Source organism: Corvus kubaryi, unplaced genomic scaffold, assembly GCF_017639235.1.
Source record: "Corvus kubaryi isolate FWS band 111438036 unplaced genomic scaffold, C.kubaryi_AGA036_p1.0 133, whole genome shotgun sequence".
In the NCBI taxonomy this organism is placed as follows: domain Eukaryota; kingdom Metazoa; phylum Chordata; class Aves; order Passeriformes; family Corvidae; genus Corvus; species Corvus kubaryi.
In genome coordinates this window covers 23,015,610-23,032,499 of record NW_024580667.1, presented here as the reverse complement: position 1 = coordinate 23,032,499, position 16,890 = coordinate 23,015,610, and the positions used below count along the sequence as shown (strand labels likewise).

The window sequence follows — 16,890 nt, the reverse complement described above, 5'->3', positions numbered from 1 at the left end:
AAACAGAGCAACAGAAAGATAAATGAGGAGAAAGCATGAGCGACCTCATCAGGGAGCAAAACTGCATTCTTTGCTATCCTCAAGGTGCATTGAAAGCTTTCCTTTCTCTTTCAAAACTCATCAGCTTCATCCAGGTCTCAGTGCCAGAGCTCTGGGTCCCTGAGGATGTGTGTGAAATCAGAAATAACCCACATTTTCCCAGTTATTTGGCCACACGTGTGTAACGTGATCATTGTAATCAGGGTGCCTCTTGCTGTGAGGGGGCCCTGGGGAAGTGCCCCTGTGGCTCTGCACTGCCTGAAGAACAAGGCGATGTGAGGAAATGCTGCAGCCCCCAGCGCTGCCGCTACAGCTCCAGTCAGGGCTGCAGGCCAGGTTGCTGTCCCAAAGGTCAGGGGAACGCTCTCTCCACCCACTCAGCAATGGCCAGATACTGTCTCTCCCAGTCCAGCAGCAGAAACACCTCGATGGAAATAAAAGGTTAGAAAAAAGTGGCAATTAAGTGCATTGAGGTAAACGGGGTCACTGGGACATAAGAGGGCTTGGAAACAGTCCCAGGTGCAGTAGTTCTGGGTGACAGGAGGGGAGCAGCAAAACGTGGTGGAGCTTCAGACCCCAGCAATCCTTTGCAGGAGTAGCTGACAGCCTTTGCACCTGCCCAGCTGCATCCCATGCCCAGCTTTGGGACCCAGCAGGCAACCACACAGACCACAATGCTATGCGTCCCCAAGAGTACCCTGGCCTCAGCTCAGGTCTTGTGACCTCTTACTGAAAGTCTCCATATCATGTTACCCATCCTCAGAGCCTCCTGCTAATGATTCATATATCAATAACTGCATTATGCAGTATTGGCATTTATAGTGACTTTACTGAGTCAAGAAAAAGCAGCTGTTTACAGGGGCAAAGAAATCAAAGATCATCAGTGAGACCTTCTGCCGTGTACCTCCCCACTTAAGAGGGTGCTGCTGTCTTGGGGCCATGGTAAGGAATAGCCTGCTCAGCTCTGTTGTACTGCTGCACTGAATGATGATATTGTTGTCACAGCTGCAGAAGAGAGATTGGAATTGAATTTTAGGACATTATGAAAATCTGGCCAGGGAGGAAAATAAAAATACTACATAAAATCTATTTCTGGGCATGTGTGTTTCAGGACTGGAAAAAGCCTTTCTAGAATCATCAAACATGGCCATGTCCAAAATAAGTTTTTGACAAGTCTCATGAATGCCTGCTGTGTCTGTGTCCCCCCAATAAACCTACCTAAGGGTGCTGGCTCCTCTTTGAGAATGCTTTAGGGTGCTGGCTAAGTGGATGTCTGCTGCTGTGCATGAGGCAGGGCTGTTATTCATTAAGAGTACACAGCATTGGACTAGGAAACTTCAAGGAGGCCAAATCGTGCTCCACAGATTTATGAGGGTAATGGGGGGCTTTGCCCTGGGACCAAAAGCAGATGGCTGGCATGGTGTGAACCCCACTCATAAGGGCACCCTTTTATCTAAGAGTTGTGAAATGCAAGCTCAGCCCCCTCCCCTGAGCACAGACAATCCCTGCTTTGGGCAAAGAAAGCCATGGGTGCCATGCGAGTGTTCCTGTGTAGGAGGCAGACCAGACCCCCGAGCTGCCCTCCTCAGGCGACCAAAAATCCTGACTTGCAGGAGATCCCAGCAGGAGACCCCAGTGCAGGCTTCTCACCTTTGGGTGCTGCCAGTGCCTGCCTGGCATCACCAGAGGTGGGAGCACGGCCCACGACGCCCGGATGGAGAGAGACAGGCTGGAGAGGGTCAGCACAGAGCGCACCTGGCTTGTGGAAAGGTGCTGTGTAGGTGACAGGAGGGGAGCAGCAAAACGTGGTGGAGCTTCAGACCCCAGTCATCCTTTGCAGGAGTAGCTGACAGCCTTTGCACCTGCCCAGCTGGTATGGATCACATCTCTGTGTGCCTCTGGTTGATTTACAGTTTGTATAAACTACTTAAAAAGATAAACTTAGCTCCTTTATTTAAAAGACTCCAGTGAACAATTCTGTGGTCTCTCACGTTCCTGCTCTTTGTTGTTTTTTTTCCCCTTGATAACTGCAGTTTTCTGAGGACTGTCATTATACAGATGTCTCTCAGTTCACTGAATACCCTTGGCAAGAAGAGTCCTACCCAGCAGGAGTGGAGGATGAGTGGTGATGGGAGTGGGATTTTCATTGAACTCTCTCTCATGAGTCTCAGGGTTTTTGAAGTCATTGGGGTAGATTGAAGGCTGAATCAGTTGTTTTCTCTCTTTGTTTGAGGGTTTCATGTTCAAGTTTGGCTTTCTGACAATGCTGTATGTGTCAGATCAGAAGCAGGTTCATTGTTTTCTGAGGTGGCCGGTGATCTGTGCCACAGATCCTGCCAAATTCACCAATCTTAATATTTATTTCTAGGAAATCTAGTTACACATTCACAGCAACTGTGATAAATGCAACCAGTACATCTTTGTGCCGGTGTTATAGCTTACAAACAGAAGAAGTTCTTTATAACAACTGGAATATATTTTGAGACCCAGGCCCGGCATTCACAAGTATCTCCACAACTTCTGTTTATAGCAATAGTAAATTCTAAATAGTGGTATTTCATAAGGGTGCCTTGGGATCACAAGCTTCATTATCCATTATGGTTGCTGATCCCAGGCACTCAGATCAATATAAAGATGTACTGATACTGAAATTCTAATGCATAGCCATATTCTGAAATGTTCCAATCCCAGCAGGATGACAGCTAAACATAACAGTGTCATAAATGCTCCTAACCTGTTCTAGTGAAACATTCAGTTCTACAGTAATTTTTCTCAGTCTGGTCTTCTTTTGAAATGTTGACTCAGACAGCATTTGAATTAATAGTGTCTCCATTAAAAGTGTTCACTTTTTCTCTCTGAAGACTCAGTTAAATCCTGTAGCTAAGTAGCCAAAAGTAGAACGTTTTCATCTTTAGCCATGTACCTTTTTAATGCCAGGTTGCTAAAGATAAGATTTTCTCATAAAACAGTGTAGCTTAGGCTGGTGGTTTAATGTCTCTACAAGTAGGTACAACACAGAGATAATTTGATACTAAAACCTGCTTGTTCTCAGCCCTTGTCCTCAGATTTCTCTCACCTCCTTTTTTGTTGAGAATCTTAGCAAAAGATTCTCAACAAAAATCACTCTATCAGGAAAAGTCTTGTCTTTTCCCACTTACCAACATTTCCTGGAACAAGAGAAATATTTTTGCCTCTGGATGAAGACTGAATGCATTATTTTTGCTGTTTCCTGAATCATTTAGACACCATTTAAAAATGCCCTTCAGCATGACTCATTCTGGAGATGTGCAAAGTGAGATTGGCCATGGTTTCTAGAGCTGTGCAGTGATGTGCAGGTCACCACGGAGGACCCTGGGGCTGATCCCCATGCACTCCATCCTCATGGGCAGCCCCAGAGGGATGCTGCAGTGGCTGCTCATGCCAGCACCCTGCTGCTGCTACTTGTATGGGTGCAGGACAGCACCACACAGCTCCACTGTCAGCCCTGCTGTAGTGAGAGGTGGTGAGAGTTGAGTCTTTGGGAAAAAACCAGAATTTTGAGTCCTTTATATCGTAACACCATTCCGTATGCTTTTTGATAGCTCAGAATACTTTATTCAACCAAGTCTCTTTTTATCCAGTAACAGGAGCCACATCAATAAAAAGAGCATTGGTTTGTTGTTGTAACAACAGTTCCAGAGAGACAAGGACTGTTAAAGAATGTGTGCATGTTAAATTGAGCTCATTAACAGCTGAACAGCCACTGTGATTGTACTGGAAGAAAATTCTACATTTTCTAGCTGGCCTTGCTTCCTGATAGCAGCCTGGAAAAAAAAAAATAAAATTCTGTTAAATATATATATAAATGATTGTTATTAGTAGGAGAAATAAGGCCTATAAGGATTTAGCCCTTAACAAATACAGTATTAATCAGACTGACATCAATGGAGGAATCGGCCATGCATATTTGAGGAAATTTTCAATGAGGAAGAGGGCTATCTGTAAAAGTAGATTTTCCCAGTGGCATTTTAACACCCACAGCTTGAGACGACGCTTTCCACTGGTATTGATTTCTCACCTGGTTGGAGCTGACCTTTCACTGCACAGTCTGATGCAGAGTAAGGTCCAAACCAACACTGCCAAAGGCTTTGCAAACCTGCTGTGTGCAGGAAAACCCTGATGGCTCCAGCCTCCCTTACCTTAGTTGGGCTCCCCGTGGTGTTGAGTGGGGCAGGAGCTTTCAGTGCTTGCTGGGGACCAGGTTCTGAAGATGTGACAAAGAAAACAGTCATCTTCTCACCAGGGTCTGGCAAGGCTCCTCCACGGTCAGGGAGTGTCCACTTTGGGTGACACCAGGTTACATTCTCCAAATACACGTGAATTTGCAATTTAATAGGGCTGTGGTAAAAAAAAAAAAAAAAAAAACCAAAACAACAAAAAAACCCCATATGTAATTTTGAGTGGCTTGTGCTGAGACATCATGTTACCAAGCTGACAAAGCAGCATTCCTCTCTTTAGGCCAGATCCCAAAGCAAACTTAAGCCAATGGGCACATTGCCATGGATTTTAGAGGAACTGAGGTTGGTGAGGCCACATCTTGACCACCATTTAATTTTGGACACCTTATTACCCCCAAGTCACTGACAAGCTGGGAGGAGTTCAAAACAAAATGGCAGTAACATAGTTTAAGATAACTGGCTCAGGAAGGAAGACTGAGGAGTTATTCAAGTATTAATACCTTGGCTAAGCAGTATCTCAACAGTCTTTGAAGTAAGGAGGCATAAAGGAAGGAGCAAAAGGTAGAGGGGAGCAGTATCTCACAAGGTGACAGTGCCACTACAGCCATGGTGAGGTCAGGCTGGGAGAAGCCCAGGTTTGAAGGCTGAGTCAGTTGAGGGATGCCTCTGGATGTCCCTGCCTCTGGCTGTCCCTGCCACCCACAATGCCCCACCATCTTAGGACCCCAAGAAGAAGTGGAAGGGGAAATGCAATATCAGGAAAAAAGTGCAGAGGCTGAAAAGTATGTGTATGGCTTTAACGGCGTTATTCTTTCCTGTTACAGCTAGATTTGGAGTAATAATGATCAAACTCTTAAAATTTCAGCTATGTTATCAGTAAATTCTCGGCTTTACTTGATGAGTGTCCCTTTTGTCCACAAACAAGACTTTGAATGTAATGAGAACCAGGGTGCAGCTTTGCAGGTGGGCATTCAGCTGGGCATGTGGCTTATTTTCTTGCAACACCACATGAAACGCTATGGCCTGCGATAGCCTGTGCAGACAGAGACACCTTCCCTTCTGTGGAAGGTGATGAGGTCAGAACTGCTGGAGGTGTTTCACGGGACATTTAATGTTTCCAAGGACTCCATTATTTGCCATCATCTGGAAGACACCACAAGCAGTAGTAAGTTGCCCCAAACCAGCAGGCTTTGGTGTTCAACCATGTCTGAAAGAAACACCATTGGGCTTTGCTAGGTTTATTTTTGAGTTCATTTTAGCAGTTTTTCGTAGCAGTAATTTCCTTTGGATTCTCAGGAGGCAGAGGGGGAGTAGAGGGATCTGGCTAGGCTCATGGTGGGGTCAGCAGCCCTTGGACAGAACAAGAGCAGGACAGAAAAGCGGAGACCAGCCAAGCCCTGAAGAAAGGCTGCTTTGCCTTTTCCACTGCCTGATCATGCTGTGCTATCATAAACCCAGCACAGCACTATTGCCAATACCCTCCCTTGCTCTTATTGCTTTCCCTGAGGCTGAAAACAGTGGGAACATCAGTTCAGTTCAACTTCAAGATGTTTTCACTGTTTTGCTTCCCTGAACTGCTCAGGCTGCAGATCAGATGTCTTTATTTCAAACACAGAATAACTGTTCTCCCCAAACTTGAAAAAATGCCAGTATATTTTCTTTTGTCAAACTGCAAAATACAGGAGAGAGGCAAGTGAGAGGGATTGTTAGTGAAACACAATGCAGAAAAGAAAAAAACACCAAAAAAAATCACGCCTCAAACTCTGAAACTGGAGTTTCAGAAAGCTGGATGCAAAGAGTGTTCTTTCACTGTGCTACACCATCTGAGGGATTGGGATTCTCTTACATTCTAAATTCTTTATTTCAGAAAATTTTCAGGAAAGATTTTTGCCCTCTCCATGAGAAAGGCAGAGAAAGCCTGACATGTCCAGTCACCTTCTGACTTTTTAATACAGAAGACAGACATGGTCCAAAGGCATAGACCTCACTTCTACCATGGAAGGAAGATGAACTTCCAATGCCAGCCTAGCATACAAGCCCCAGGTACATGAGGGAGGGAGCCCATGGGATCCTTCCCCACACCTTGCTACACCAGGATGGATTCTCCTGCCAGCTGATGCCATCCATGCTCCACACTGGGGAGTCAGTCACTAAGGCATCAAGGGATGAACACCTCCTTCAGGAGACAGGCTGAAATCATGGCGCTTGGAGAGGCAGCATCATGGAATCACCCGGAGTGGTGCTGGCAATGCTCCAGTAAGGCTGCAGGCAGTGACCAGTCCCTCCTGGTATTCCCCACCACCACCACCTGCACAGCCTCCGCAAGAGGGAGGAATCGGTGCCCTTATCACAAGTAAACAAAGTTAATGTTTTATTAACATTGACACCGAGTTCCCAGTCAGTGCCAGGTGAACTTAGAGCAGTTCACGCTGGTATGGCATGGAAGGAGCCTGGGATAAAGCCAAGCCTGGTGTGCCAAGGATTGCTGGCACACAGGTCTGCTCAGGACAACATCTCCAAGGGGTAACATCTCAGCCTGGATCTAACGTTTTAGGCACAGTGCTCCAAAAATGGCCTTCAAACTTATTACTCAAATCCTAATTGTGCAAACCACAGAAAGAGGAAAGGGCTTCACCTCCCTGTTTGTACATATAATTCAGCTACCTCTGGTCACAGGAGTGTGACCCTTGCAAGCACATTCTCCATTGGTTTCTTTTGGAGTATCTTGGTCTCCCTGAGCCTAGGCTTTATCTTGCTGGTGCCTTGGTCAGCAAGAGAAAAAGTGCAATGGGTCCTGCCTAGCCCTGCCCACCACCATGCCTGGGCTGTGCAGGAGGGGATGCCAGGCCATGGCCTCACCTCCAGCCTTGTGCCACTCCAGATTCCTGAGGAACCTTCCCTCTCTCCTGCGTGACCTTCCCTCTCAGCCGTCCTTCCCTTTGGTGGCCAGCCCAAGGTCAGTGGTGCAGGCATTAAAAACCAGCCAAGAAAAGCAAACATTAGTCCCTCTTTGAGCAGCTCTGGGTACATTAAACTCAACAAAAGGCTCTGGGTCAGGGGATTGGCACTGCATTGGGACCAGGGCTGGCTGCAATGGCCAAGTGCCAGGGCACTGTGGCAGAGATGGGCGCTGATGGGCAGCCCTGCAGGGGCAGGTGAGGAAAGGGGGCACGGATGAATCTTGATGGACTATAAAGCAACAGGGAGCTTAGACCAGCCCTCCTGTGGGGCCATGAAAAGTTGCCTATTGGTCAGTAACAAGTGTCCTGACAAATTACTGCAGTGTCCAGGAGTCCATAGAACAGCAATTATTCCATCCTACCTTGATAAACCACTTCAGACAGGCAGCGCTCATTTTCACTCATGCACAAACTTTCCAAGAGAATCACAGATTTGTCACAGCTGCACATGGAGGCTGCCCATGGCTCAGCCATGCCGAGCATCCAGCAATTCACCAGGTTCCAGGTCAGCCTGTTTGCAAGGTGGTGGAAAATCCCCAGGTGCCCAATGGGAAACTTCTACACTCAGAACACTTGCTCTTAAGAAGGTGCTGCTCTTGATGGCCCTTCTCTCTCCATGGTCTCTGCTGCTGCAGAATAGAGGAGGGACAGGGGACAAGTCCATGAAGGTGACACGGCTTGGGAGCAGGCTGTCCATATACACAGCATGCAGCACGTGGCCCAGTGTCCCCTCTGGCCCCCTCATGCTGCCACTTGGACCTCACCAAAGACATAATTAATATTTTTGCATGTGTTCCCAGGTCTGGGTTTTGGAAGAGGGGAGGGCAGCTCAACAGGGCGTTTCTGTGATATGAAACAGGGGAGACCTATTGCATGCTCAGGGACAAGGGGTAATGGCCTTAAGCTGAAGGAGAGCAGGTATAGATCAGATACTAGGAAGAAATTATTTGCTGTGAAGGTGATGAGACGATGAAACTGATTGCCCAGAGAAGCTGCGGGTGCCCCATCCCTGGAAGTGTTCAAGGCCGGGTTGCATGGAGCTCTGAGCAAGCTGGCCTAGTGGAAAGTGTCCCTGTCCATGGCAGGGTGGGGGATGGAACCAGGTAATCCTTAAGGTCCCTTCCCACCCAAACCATTCTGTGATTTTGATTCTGGCTTGACTGCGTTGAGCTCTATCCCAGTATCAGTACTGGCCCCTCAGGAACACTGCTCCATACTGGTTGCAGTTGGATGTCCACGTGCTGGGTGCTGCACTGTGGTCCCAGCTGTCATCTAGCTGCCATCCATTGCCCCAGCCCTTCCCAAGCCAGTGCACAGCTCCCCACCTGGCTGCTGTGCCACCAGCTCTGCTGATGTCAAACTGGCTGATGTGGAATTGGAAAGCCTCCATGTTTGCTCACCAGTCCAGTTGTCTCACAGACTGGTGGATGTGGTGCACCCTTAGTAAATCCCAACCACCTTCTTGTCTTCCATCTGCTTGCTAATAGCTTCCAAAAGTAGTTGCATACTTAACAAGTAATTACTTATTTTCTAACTGTCCCCCTGCAATACCCTATGTTCCAACACATGGCTACACATTGTAGTGGGATAACTATATCTACTACTTTCAGGTTAATTGGAAAAAAAGAAAAAAAAAGAAAACCAGAGAGAAACAAGTTCTCCTTTGCTTTATCTGTTCAGATAGCAGCTATCACGCAGAGTCTATCGCAAACCCTACAGGCACTTGGCAAAATGCGTAACTATGCTGACCCACTAAGGCAGTCAAGAGAAAGGAGAAGGGCATTTGATAGGAACAAACTTTCCCTTGCCAGCATTATCAACACCCTTTATAAAGAATTGTATCTGCAGCAGGTTGATAGTGGTGAGCAGGGGCTTTCATTGGCACAGGAAGCAATCTCGGTGACCTTCAGTGGAGAAGAAGGTATAAAACCCAAAGTCTTTTTCTTGGTCAACTGTCTGGGCACCAGCTGAATTTCTTAGTTTCCAAGCAGGACACATTTTTGGGAGCTTTTTTAAGAAAATGGCAACTTTAAATGAAAAGAAGACCTGCAGTGAACGGATGGCAGATTTCCGGCGTTTTGTCTGGAATCCAGAAACAAAGCTCTTCATGGGAAGGTCCTTAATTAACTGGGGTAGGTTTTCATGTGCAAGATTCTTCTCTTCCTTCTGGCATATTTAAAAACTGGGGGGGGGAGGTGTCATCCTAATGAGTGGGACACAATGTAGATATGTTGAAGACAGCAGTTCTCATACGTGTTTCTAAACCACTTTTTGGGTGGCCCTATGAGCTGGATCAAGTAGATCAAAACATTGATCCATGTAGTTCCTGCAAATGTATGACTTCAAAGTGGTTTTGAACCAAGCACTTCAAAATGAGAAAAATTAACATGTTAACAGGTACCTTACTAATAGCTAGGGGTGATGGTTACAGTGTGGTTTTCACATTGCTAATTAAAAGGGGGTTCAGGTTCATGGAGAAATTTGCTTACTTGGTGAGTTTGTCCAATTCTTTGGAAAGAAGTTTTGTTTTTCTGAAATTCATTTCTGAATTATTGTCTGCTCAGTAGATCTTGTTTCTTATCACTGTCTGCTAGCATGTATTTCATACTAGCAGGTATTTCATACCAGCATCTATTTTATACTCGCAAGTATTCCAGCTGAGCCTCCCTTCCTATAGCCAAACTTGTGTCTACAATGATGATCTGTATCATGATCTACATTCTGGGAAGGGAAGCCTGGACCATTGTAAGGAAGATCCATACTGTTCCCACAGACTGTAAGAGTAGCTGCAAGTTCCCAGGTGATTTTTTTCTATCACAAAGCCTGTGTGTGTAGCTTATTGGCTACTCCTAAAACCAGAATTTTACAGACAATGCAACTGAAATGTGAGCCTTTCCAGTTGGTAGAGAAGAAGGTGCTACAAGGCACCTATGATTAAAAGGACAGGTTTCTAATAGCACCCTCCCCAAAACAACCACTGGCTGCTTGTACAGCACCAGCCATGTGTAAGACACTTTACGCACATACAGACAGAAACACAACATTACTCTCACATTATCTCACAGCAGAATAAAGTAGCAAGATGGCACATTTTGCTGTTGGTGATTTCAGCTGTATAAGGCAGTGCAGTGATTATGGGTCTAAACCCAACACACATTAAGTACTGACATCTGTCATCCAAATAACAGAAGGAGAAACTTGGGTTTGTCAAAGAAATACCTCATCATCTGTGTCGCTTTGTCCATGTGTAGTAAGTAGATAAATGGTCTTAATATGTGGAATTACCTCAAGATGCCACATAACCTTTAAACTTTAAATAATCTGAGCTCAGCACCAGCTTCTTCAAAAATCCTTGTAGAACTATACAATTTTTTTGCTAGAAGAATATTCCTTTGAGTGTAGAGAAAATATTCCAAAGCACCTATACAGGTAAAACTTCCCTGGGGACAAGGGTGCAAAGGAGACGGCTGCTGCTGCTGGGATCATCCTGGCTGCAGAAAGAGCACTGCAGGGCCTTGCTCAAAACATGAAATTCTGCCCTTATTCTTTTTCACAGTGTGGATCAGCCTCTACTACCTGGCTTTCTACGTGGTGATGTCGGGGCTGTTTGCACTCTCCATTTATTCTTTAATGAGGACGATTAATCCATACGAGCCGGATTACCAAGACCAGCTGAAATCCCCAGGTACTGCCAGCGTCCTGCAGCAGCTGCATAGGACTGGGCTGGGCTGAGAGGCATTTGGGCAGAGCCCAGGGCTTAGGGTGGGCCAACGTGGAATAAATCAGGTTACTTCTGCCCAAACAATCCCTGCAAAGTTTAACCTCTGCCTGAAAACACTTTCAGGCTTTAAAATAAATCTGGCACATTTATTTACATATTGATATATGAATATACTTATATATTAATATATTTATGAACATATAATATGAAAAATTAATATATCTATTCATTTATTTCATCTTGCTATTGGGATGACCAGTGCCTGCCTGTAGCAGGTCACCTTCACGCTGCATAGGCAGGGGTCAGTCCCTGGGGAAGTCCTAGGTTCTGCTCCAACCCCCCAGCATCACAGACGGCTTTGGGGTGCCCAACAAGATGTAGGGCGATGGGATGAGCAGCCTGGAGTGGGTATTTCCACACTTGCCAGCACCATGGAGAGTCCCTGGGAGAGCAGGAATACCTTGCCCAGCAGGATGTGCTGTGCCAGTGGTCAAGGAAGTAAAAATAAGACAAAGATGCGGGATTAGGAACACAGATCTGTGAGACATGAAAAGAGATAGGGGAGATGATCAGACACCATCGGTGCACACTGCTAAAACTTCACACCCCAATGGCTTGTTTTCACAATGGGAGGGGAAAAAATAGCCCTAAAAATTATTCTGTCAGATGCTTTTGTATTTTGAAGTTTCCACTCCCAGTATTCAGCAAGTTTGGTGTTTGTTGGGAAAATTAATTCCTGTGGCAAACTATATGTGGCTTTTTCAAAAGCTGTTTCTCATGCTGCCTATGATCTGTTTCTTTAACCTGATGTGACTGTTATTGCTAACAAGTCCTGGGAAATCCAGTGCAATTGCTGGAATGATTTTACAAGCTGTTCTTGTAACAGCATGGATATATGTGAAAAGAAAATAATGCAGCAGCAGCACAGGCTTTAGGGTTTTGGTTGAACAACTCACAGCTGAGGTGGTTTCTGTACATTGTTAAATCCTCCCCAAAAAGCCTGGGTGATCTTCTACATTCACAGTGAGTCTTGATGCAGCATAATTGCTACTGTCAATTTAAATAAACAAATCTGTGCATGGCACCTCTCCTCTGCTTTGTCTTCCCTTTTCTTCCTCGTGAAGGTGTAACCTTACGACCTGATGTTTATGGGGATAGAGGACTACAAATTTATTACAACGTATCCGACAACAAAACCTGGGAAGGCTTAGTGACAACTCTTCACACTTTTCTGACAGGTAAAAATAAAGTTTCTTGCATGAAAGTGAAAAAAGGTGCTGCCTTATCTCCCATACTAGGTCTGAGCACCTTAAGTCAGTGCTTCCACTTTACATTTGTCCTTCTCGAATCACAGATTTTGAGTGGAAAGTGCATCTTCTGAAAGGGATGAGCAAATCACCTCATGAATCTATAAATCAAACATACGTACACATCTATTAAAATCCAGGCTCTGCTTCAGGGCTTTTACTTTGTTTAATCCTAAACAGACTTAATAAAATAGACCAACAGAAAGTCTGAAGGAAGATGGAGGACAAAAAGTCTTCAAAACTAGTCTCATCTAAATTAATCTAATTAATTTGTGTGTGACTAGAAACATCAAAATGCCACAATATATCTCATAAAGCTGTTGCATGGTGTCATGAGGGAATACAGTCAAAGTAGGTTATGTGCTCCATTTGCCTGTCCATGTCTTAGCACATTTATATTACTATTGAGCCTTAATATTGTAATTCTTCATGTTTCTCATGCACATACTGAGAAAAATTATATTTGAAATTGACTTTATACGGAGCTATCAACACAAACTGCCAATCTTAATTCAATTTGATCCCTTTTCTTTTGCTTTGCTTGGATATTCTAAAAAAACACAACAAAACTGAACCAAACCCCTAAACAGTTTAAACTTTCCTTGTTCCGTCTAATCCCAACTTCACTTGAAGGACAGTCTCCCAAGATAGAATCTCCAGCCTGATGTTGGGATGTATAATTTGCATATGAAAAGCTTCAGAGGGGATTCTTTCTTTCTTCCTTCACACATCTAGCATATACACCAGCTGCTCAGCATCTGAACATCAACTGCACCAATAACACATACTTCATCCAGGACACCTTTGATGGCCCGAATAAAACAAAACTATCCTGCAAATTTACCTCAGATATGCTTCAAAACTGCTCCGGCATCACAGATCCAACTTTTGGATTTCCAGAAGGAAAACCCTGTTTTATTATAAAAATGAACAGGGTAAGTACAAGTTCAAGGTGCTGAGCAGAAAAATTTAAGAGTAGCTTGAGTCTCCACTGGGGAGTTGCTGTGTCTCTGCTGCCATGGGTTCTAAACTCTGCTTTGTACTGGGAATCAAAAATCATGTGCTTTTCCCTGGCAGACCTCTGGAGTCACCAGGGAAATCCTGAGACTTTTTCATCATCTCTAGGAAAGTAACATAGGGCAGTGATCTCTGAACTGACTCTCTACAGCTTTGGGTTTAGTTTAGTTTAGTTTAGTTTAGTGTCTCTGTAAGGCTCTCATCCCACAGACTAGCACCAGAAGAGTTTCCTCCTGCAATACCACAGCCCTGTGCCTTCCACTGAGGCATCAGGATGTTACAGTAACTGATGCGGTTTCTGAGAGGTGGTATCTTATTTCTCCAGGTGGCAAAGAAAATCTTTAGAAGAACCTATACAACCAAAATTCAAAAATGGCAGATATTTTTCTCAGGGAAAACCACCAACATGTTTTTTGGAGAGGAATAAAGGGAATTTTCAATGCTTTAATTTTTTTCAGGACACAGACAAAGGCATAAGCACTTTGTTTCTGGGTAAAATTCTGAGCCTTCTGATTCAATTTCAGTAGAAAGTGAAGAGCTCGAATTCTCCACCAGTTTCTGACAGACAAAATCATTGCATTTTTTGTTTGGCTTGCACCTTAGGCATTTTCAAGAATCTGTGCAAGCCCTAACTGAGAGGGGAACTGTGCCCCTGATTCGGGCAGGTGAAACAGGCTTTTTCCAAAAATGCCTTCTTCAGCAAGACTAAGTGCCAGCCCCAGCAGGGAAAAGACACGTGGATAGTGACCAGGGCACTTCACCTCCTTTCACCTTTGCTGTTACAGGATGCAACCCCACTAGCTTTATAGGATCAAACCAGCCCAAGGGTTTTTCTGCCATAACCAAGGTTTTCTAAGAAGGGTAAGATCAAAAGCATGGAGATTCAGCTTTTCCTTTACTGACACACAATTAACTGCTTTTAGAGACCCCCTGGCTGCCTGGGCATCAGCAAGGGCAAGTGGTATGGGTGGGTAAATGAGCTGGACTCGGAGGAGGTGCAGTGCTACTTGCTCTGGCCAGGCTAGAGCCCATCTGCAGTGCCCATCCCAGGTAATGTTGAGTCCTGCTTCCTAAGTATCTAGCCACAACAGTTTTTCACCTACATAAATGAGATTATTTGTTTGACAGAGTCTTACATAACATACTAAGCATCTTTTGAAGCTCAGTTCTCAAATAATTGCTTGCTCAGATTTATCTCAAAACAATTTCCAAGTTGACCAAATATGTGTTTCTTTTTCAGATTATCAAGTTTTTCCCTGGCAATGGCACTGCACCAAGGGTGAACTGCACATATGTGGTAAGGGTATGAGGTCTGAGTCCCACACATTTCAAGCACTGCCAGCTCAGAGAGCAAGAAAGTGCAGTGGGGACCAGAAAAAATACACTTGCAACTCTGCAAATCAGATCCCAAATACTTTGAATATTCTCAGTTTCCTTAGAAGACATGCTAAGGAAAAATACTCCAAGTTTGCTTTATTTTAAATCATCTGAAAATGTGTATTTTCATGCAGCAGAGAACATTTGCTGTTTGCTTTCAGCTCCCTGTAGTGACGTCCATGCCTCAGCGCAGCTCCCTCAGGCTCTCAGCAGGTCCAACTCACTGAATTCCCAACTGCTATCAAAGGACACTTGCCTGCTTTTCTTGGCAATAGTAGCAGTGGGAGATTCCCACTTTTATTTGAAAAAGAAGACTGGTGCTAAACAACTTGCTGAACTTGAGCTTGAACACACACTTAGCAGCCCTAAAACGCTTGCCTCGGGCTGGCCGATGGTTTCCTCGCCAACAGAGCTTCTTCCTCTCTCCTTTTACAAACAGGGTGAGGAGTCTCGCCCGCTGGAGGTGGATTACTACCCCATGAACGGCACCTTCAACCTGCACTACTTCCCCTACTACGGGAAAAAGGCTCAGGTGGGTACTTTGTATTTAACTTTTCTTCTTTCTCTTTATGTAAGGTGAAACATGGAGCATCTCTGCAATCCTATGAAAACTGGAGAGGCTATTTTTAAGACTTCATTTTTAAACCGGTAGCATAAAATTAAAGTATTTTCTTCCTATTTTTTTTATGTCTCCTCCTAGCCCAGCTACAGCAATCCTTTGGTAGCTGTGAAATTTCTCAACATTACAAGGAACGTAGAACTTAAAATAGTGTGCAAAATCATTGGAGCTGGAATTACCTTTGATAATGTTCATGATCCATATGAAGGAAAAGTGGAATTTAAACTGAAAATAGAAGACTGAGCAGCAACAGAGACATTTCTGAAAAACGTATGAAGAGTAAACTTAACTATTATCACATCCATCTATATTTATTTTCTCACTATGGTTCCCATATAACTTACAGTGCAAAGATACATTTTCTACTGTAAGATGACCCATACAGCTAAAAATCAAGATCCTACTCTCAATGTGTAAAGATTATCTCAATGTACATAGCTTAATATTTCATGGCTACAGTATGCTGCTGCCTTCATGCAAATATTTGTACAAAACAAGTTTCCCCCAAAGGGTGCAGCTGTGCCTTCAAGGAACAAAAGTATAGACTCAAACCATCATTTTCAATCACTTTTCAAAACATAACAAATAATTGATGTATGATACTAAAGTTTGGTTATTGAGAAATAACTAGATAGCTTGAAAAGGAAATCAATACTCTGAAATACTAGCAAGTAATTCAATTTTTAATCTCTCTTGTATAGGATGTATGAAAGTACATTAAAATCATCTGTATCCCAATGCATTGGCTTTTTGCCCTAGTCAGCTGAGTCAATTTTTTAGCTGACAAATCGAATGACTGCAAAAGAAGCAAACTTGAAATCTGTCCTCTAGCTTACAGATTTCACTGTACCACTTACCTCTATGTATATAACCTAATAAAAATGACTGGTAAGACTGTAACACCCAGTTACACCCAGGATACTGTTGCTTTAACTAGAGGTTGTAATTTGCTGGGGCTTTTGTTTGTTTGGCATTTTGCTGTTGTTTTGTGTTTGTTGTTTTTGTGATGGTTTTTTTTATCCAGTAAAATAACCCTGTATTGCAATGATGAGTTTTGGGTTACTTGGAGTAATCTGGAAGATGCTGAAATAACACCAAATCTTTAAGTGAATCTAAAATTTGGGCTGACCTCAAGCTGTCTAGACCACATTTGGACAGGACTTTCTCACATCTTTGACACTTATTTTTTCACACTTCAAAAACTGGCACTATAGCATTATTTCAGTCTGTAAGAATTATTTTAAGGTTCACTAAAAATCAGCATCAGCAGTTGCCCAACATTAATTACTGGAGTTCCCTGTTTCAAGAGTATGTGCTTAATGTTCTGCTTTATTTTTAATAAATTCTCTCAAGTTTACATGAATAAAGAACAGGAATCTTGCCTGAAGTGTGCTACACCTTGCTGTCTTTTTAACATGCTATAGTGCATATGCTCTGACCAGGTAGGGCTGATGAAACTGCGCTATTTACAGGAACGTACCATGATGTGTACACAGCAACATGATAAAAGATCAAATTTTTCAGCCTAAGTCTGGATTTCAACCTGTTCAAAACATCCAAGAATTTAACAAAAAGGTCATGGCAGAACAAAGAAAGGCATTTGTAATGGTATTACATAGGTGATTTCTGATTA

At 43.9% G+C, this 16,890-nt stretch overlaps 1 protein-coding gene across 2 annotated transcripts; it reads left to right on the top strand.

The window, feature by feature from the left end:
• Window positions 1–9,060: 9,060 nt before the first annotated feature.
• ATP4B (ATPase H+/K+ transporting subunit beta) lies at window positions 9,061–16,302 on the top strand. 2 transcript variants are annotated; one of them, XM_042039361.1, is made up of 7 exons: window positions 9,061–9,348; window positions 10,773–10,901; window positions 12,062–12,175; window positions 12,980–13,179; window positions 14,502–14,558; window positions 15,078–15,170; window positions 15,339–16,302. In XM_042039361.1, the coding sequence occupies exons 1-7, from the start codon at window positions 9,237–9,239 to the stop codon at window positions 15,498–15,500; spliced, it is 867 nt and encodes a 288-aa protein (XP_041895295.1). In that variant the 5' UTR covers window positions 9,061–9,236; the 3' UTR covers window positions 15,501–16,302. The 2 variants fall into 2 exon arrangements, with proteins under 2 accessions (XP_041895295.1, XP_041895285.1); XM_042039351.1 differs by having other exon boundaries at window positions 14,502–14,564.
• The last annotated feature ends 588 nt before the right edge of the window (window positions 16,303–16,890 follow it).

Coding starts and splice junctions, on each gene's coding strand:
- ATP4B (XM_042039351.1), top strand. CDS start 9,237: ATGGCAACTTTAAATGAAAAGAAGACCTGCAGTGAACGGATGGCAGAT. Junction 12,176..12,979: donor TCTTCACACTTTTCTGACAG/GTAAAAATAAAG, acceptor TCACACATCTAG/CATATACACCAGCTGCTCAG. Junction 14,565..15,077: donor ACTGCACATATGTGGTAAGG/GTATGAGGTCTG, acceptor TTTTACAAACAG/GGTGAGGAGTCTCGCCCGCT.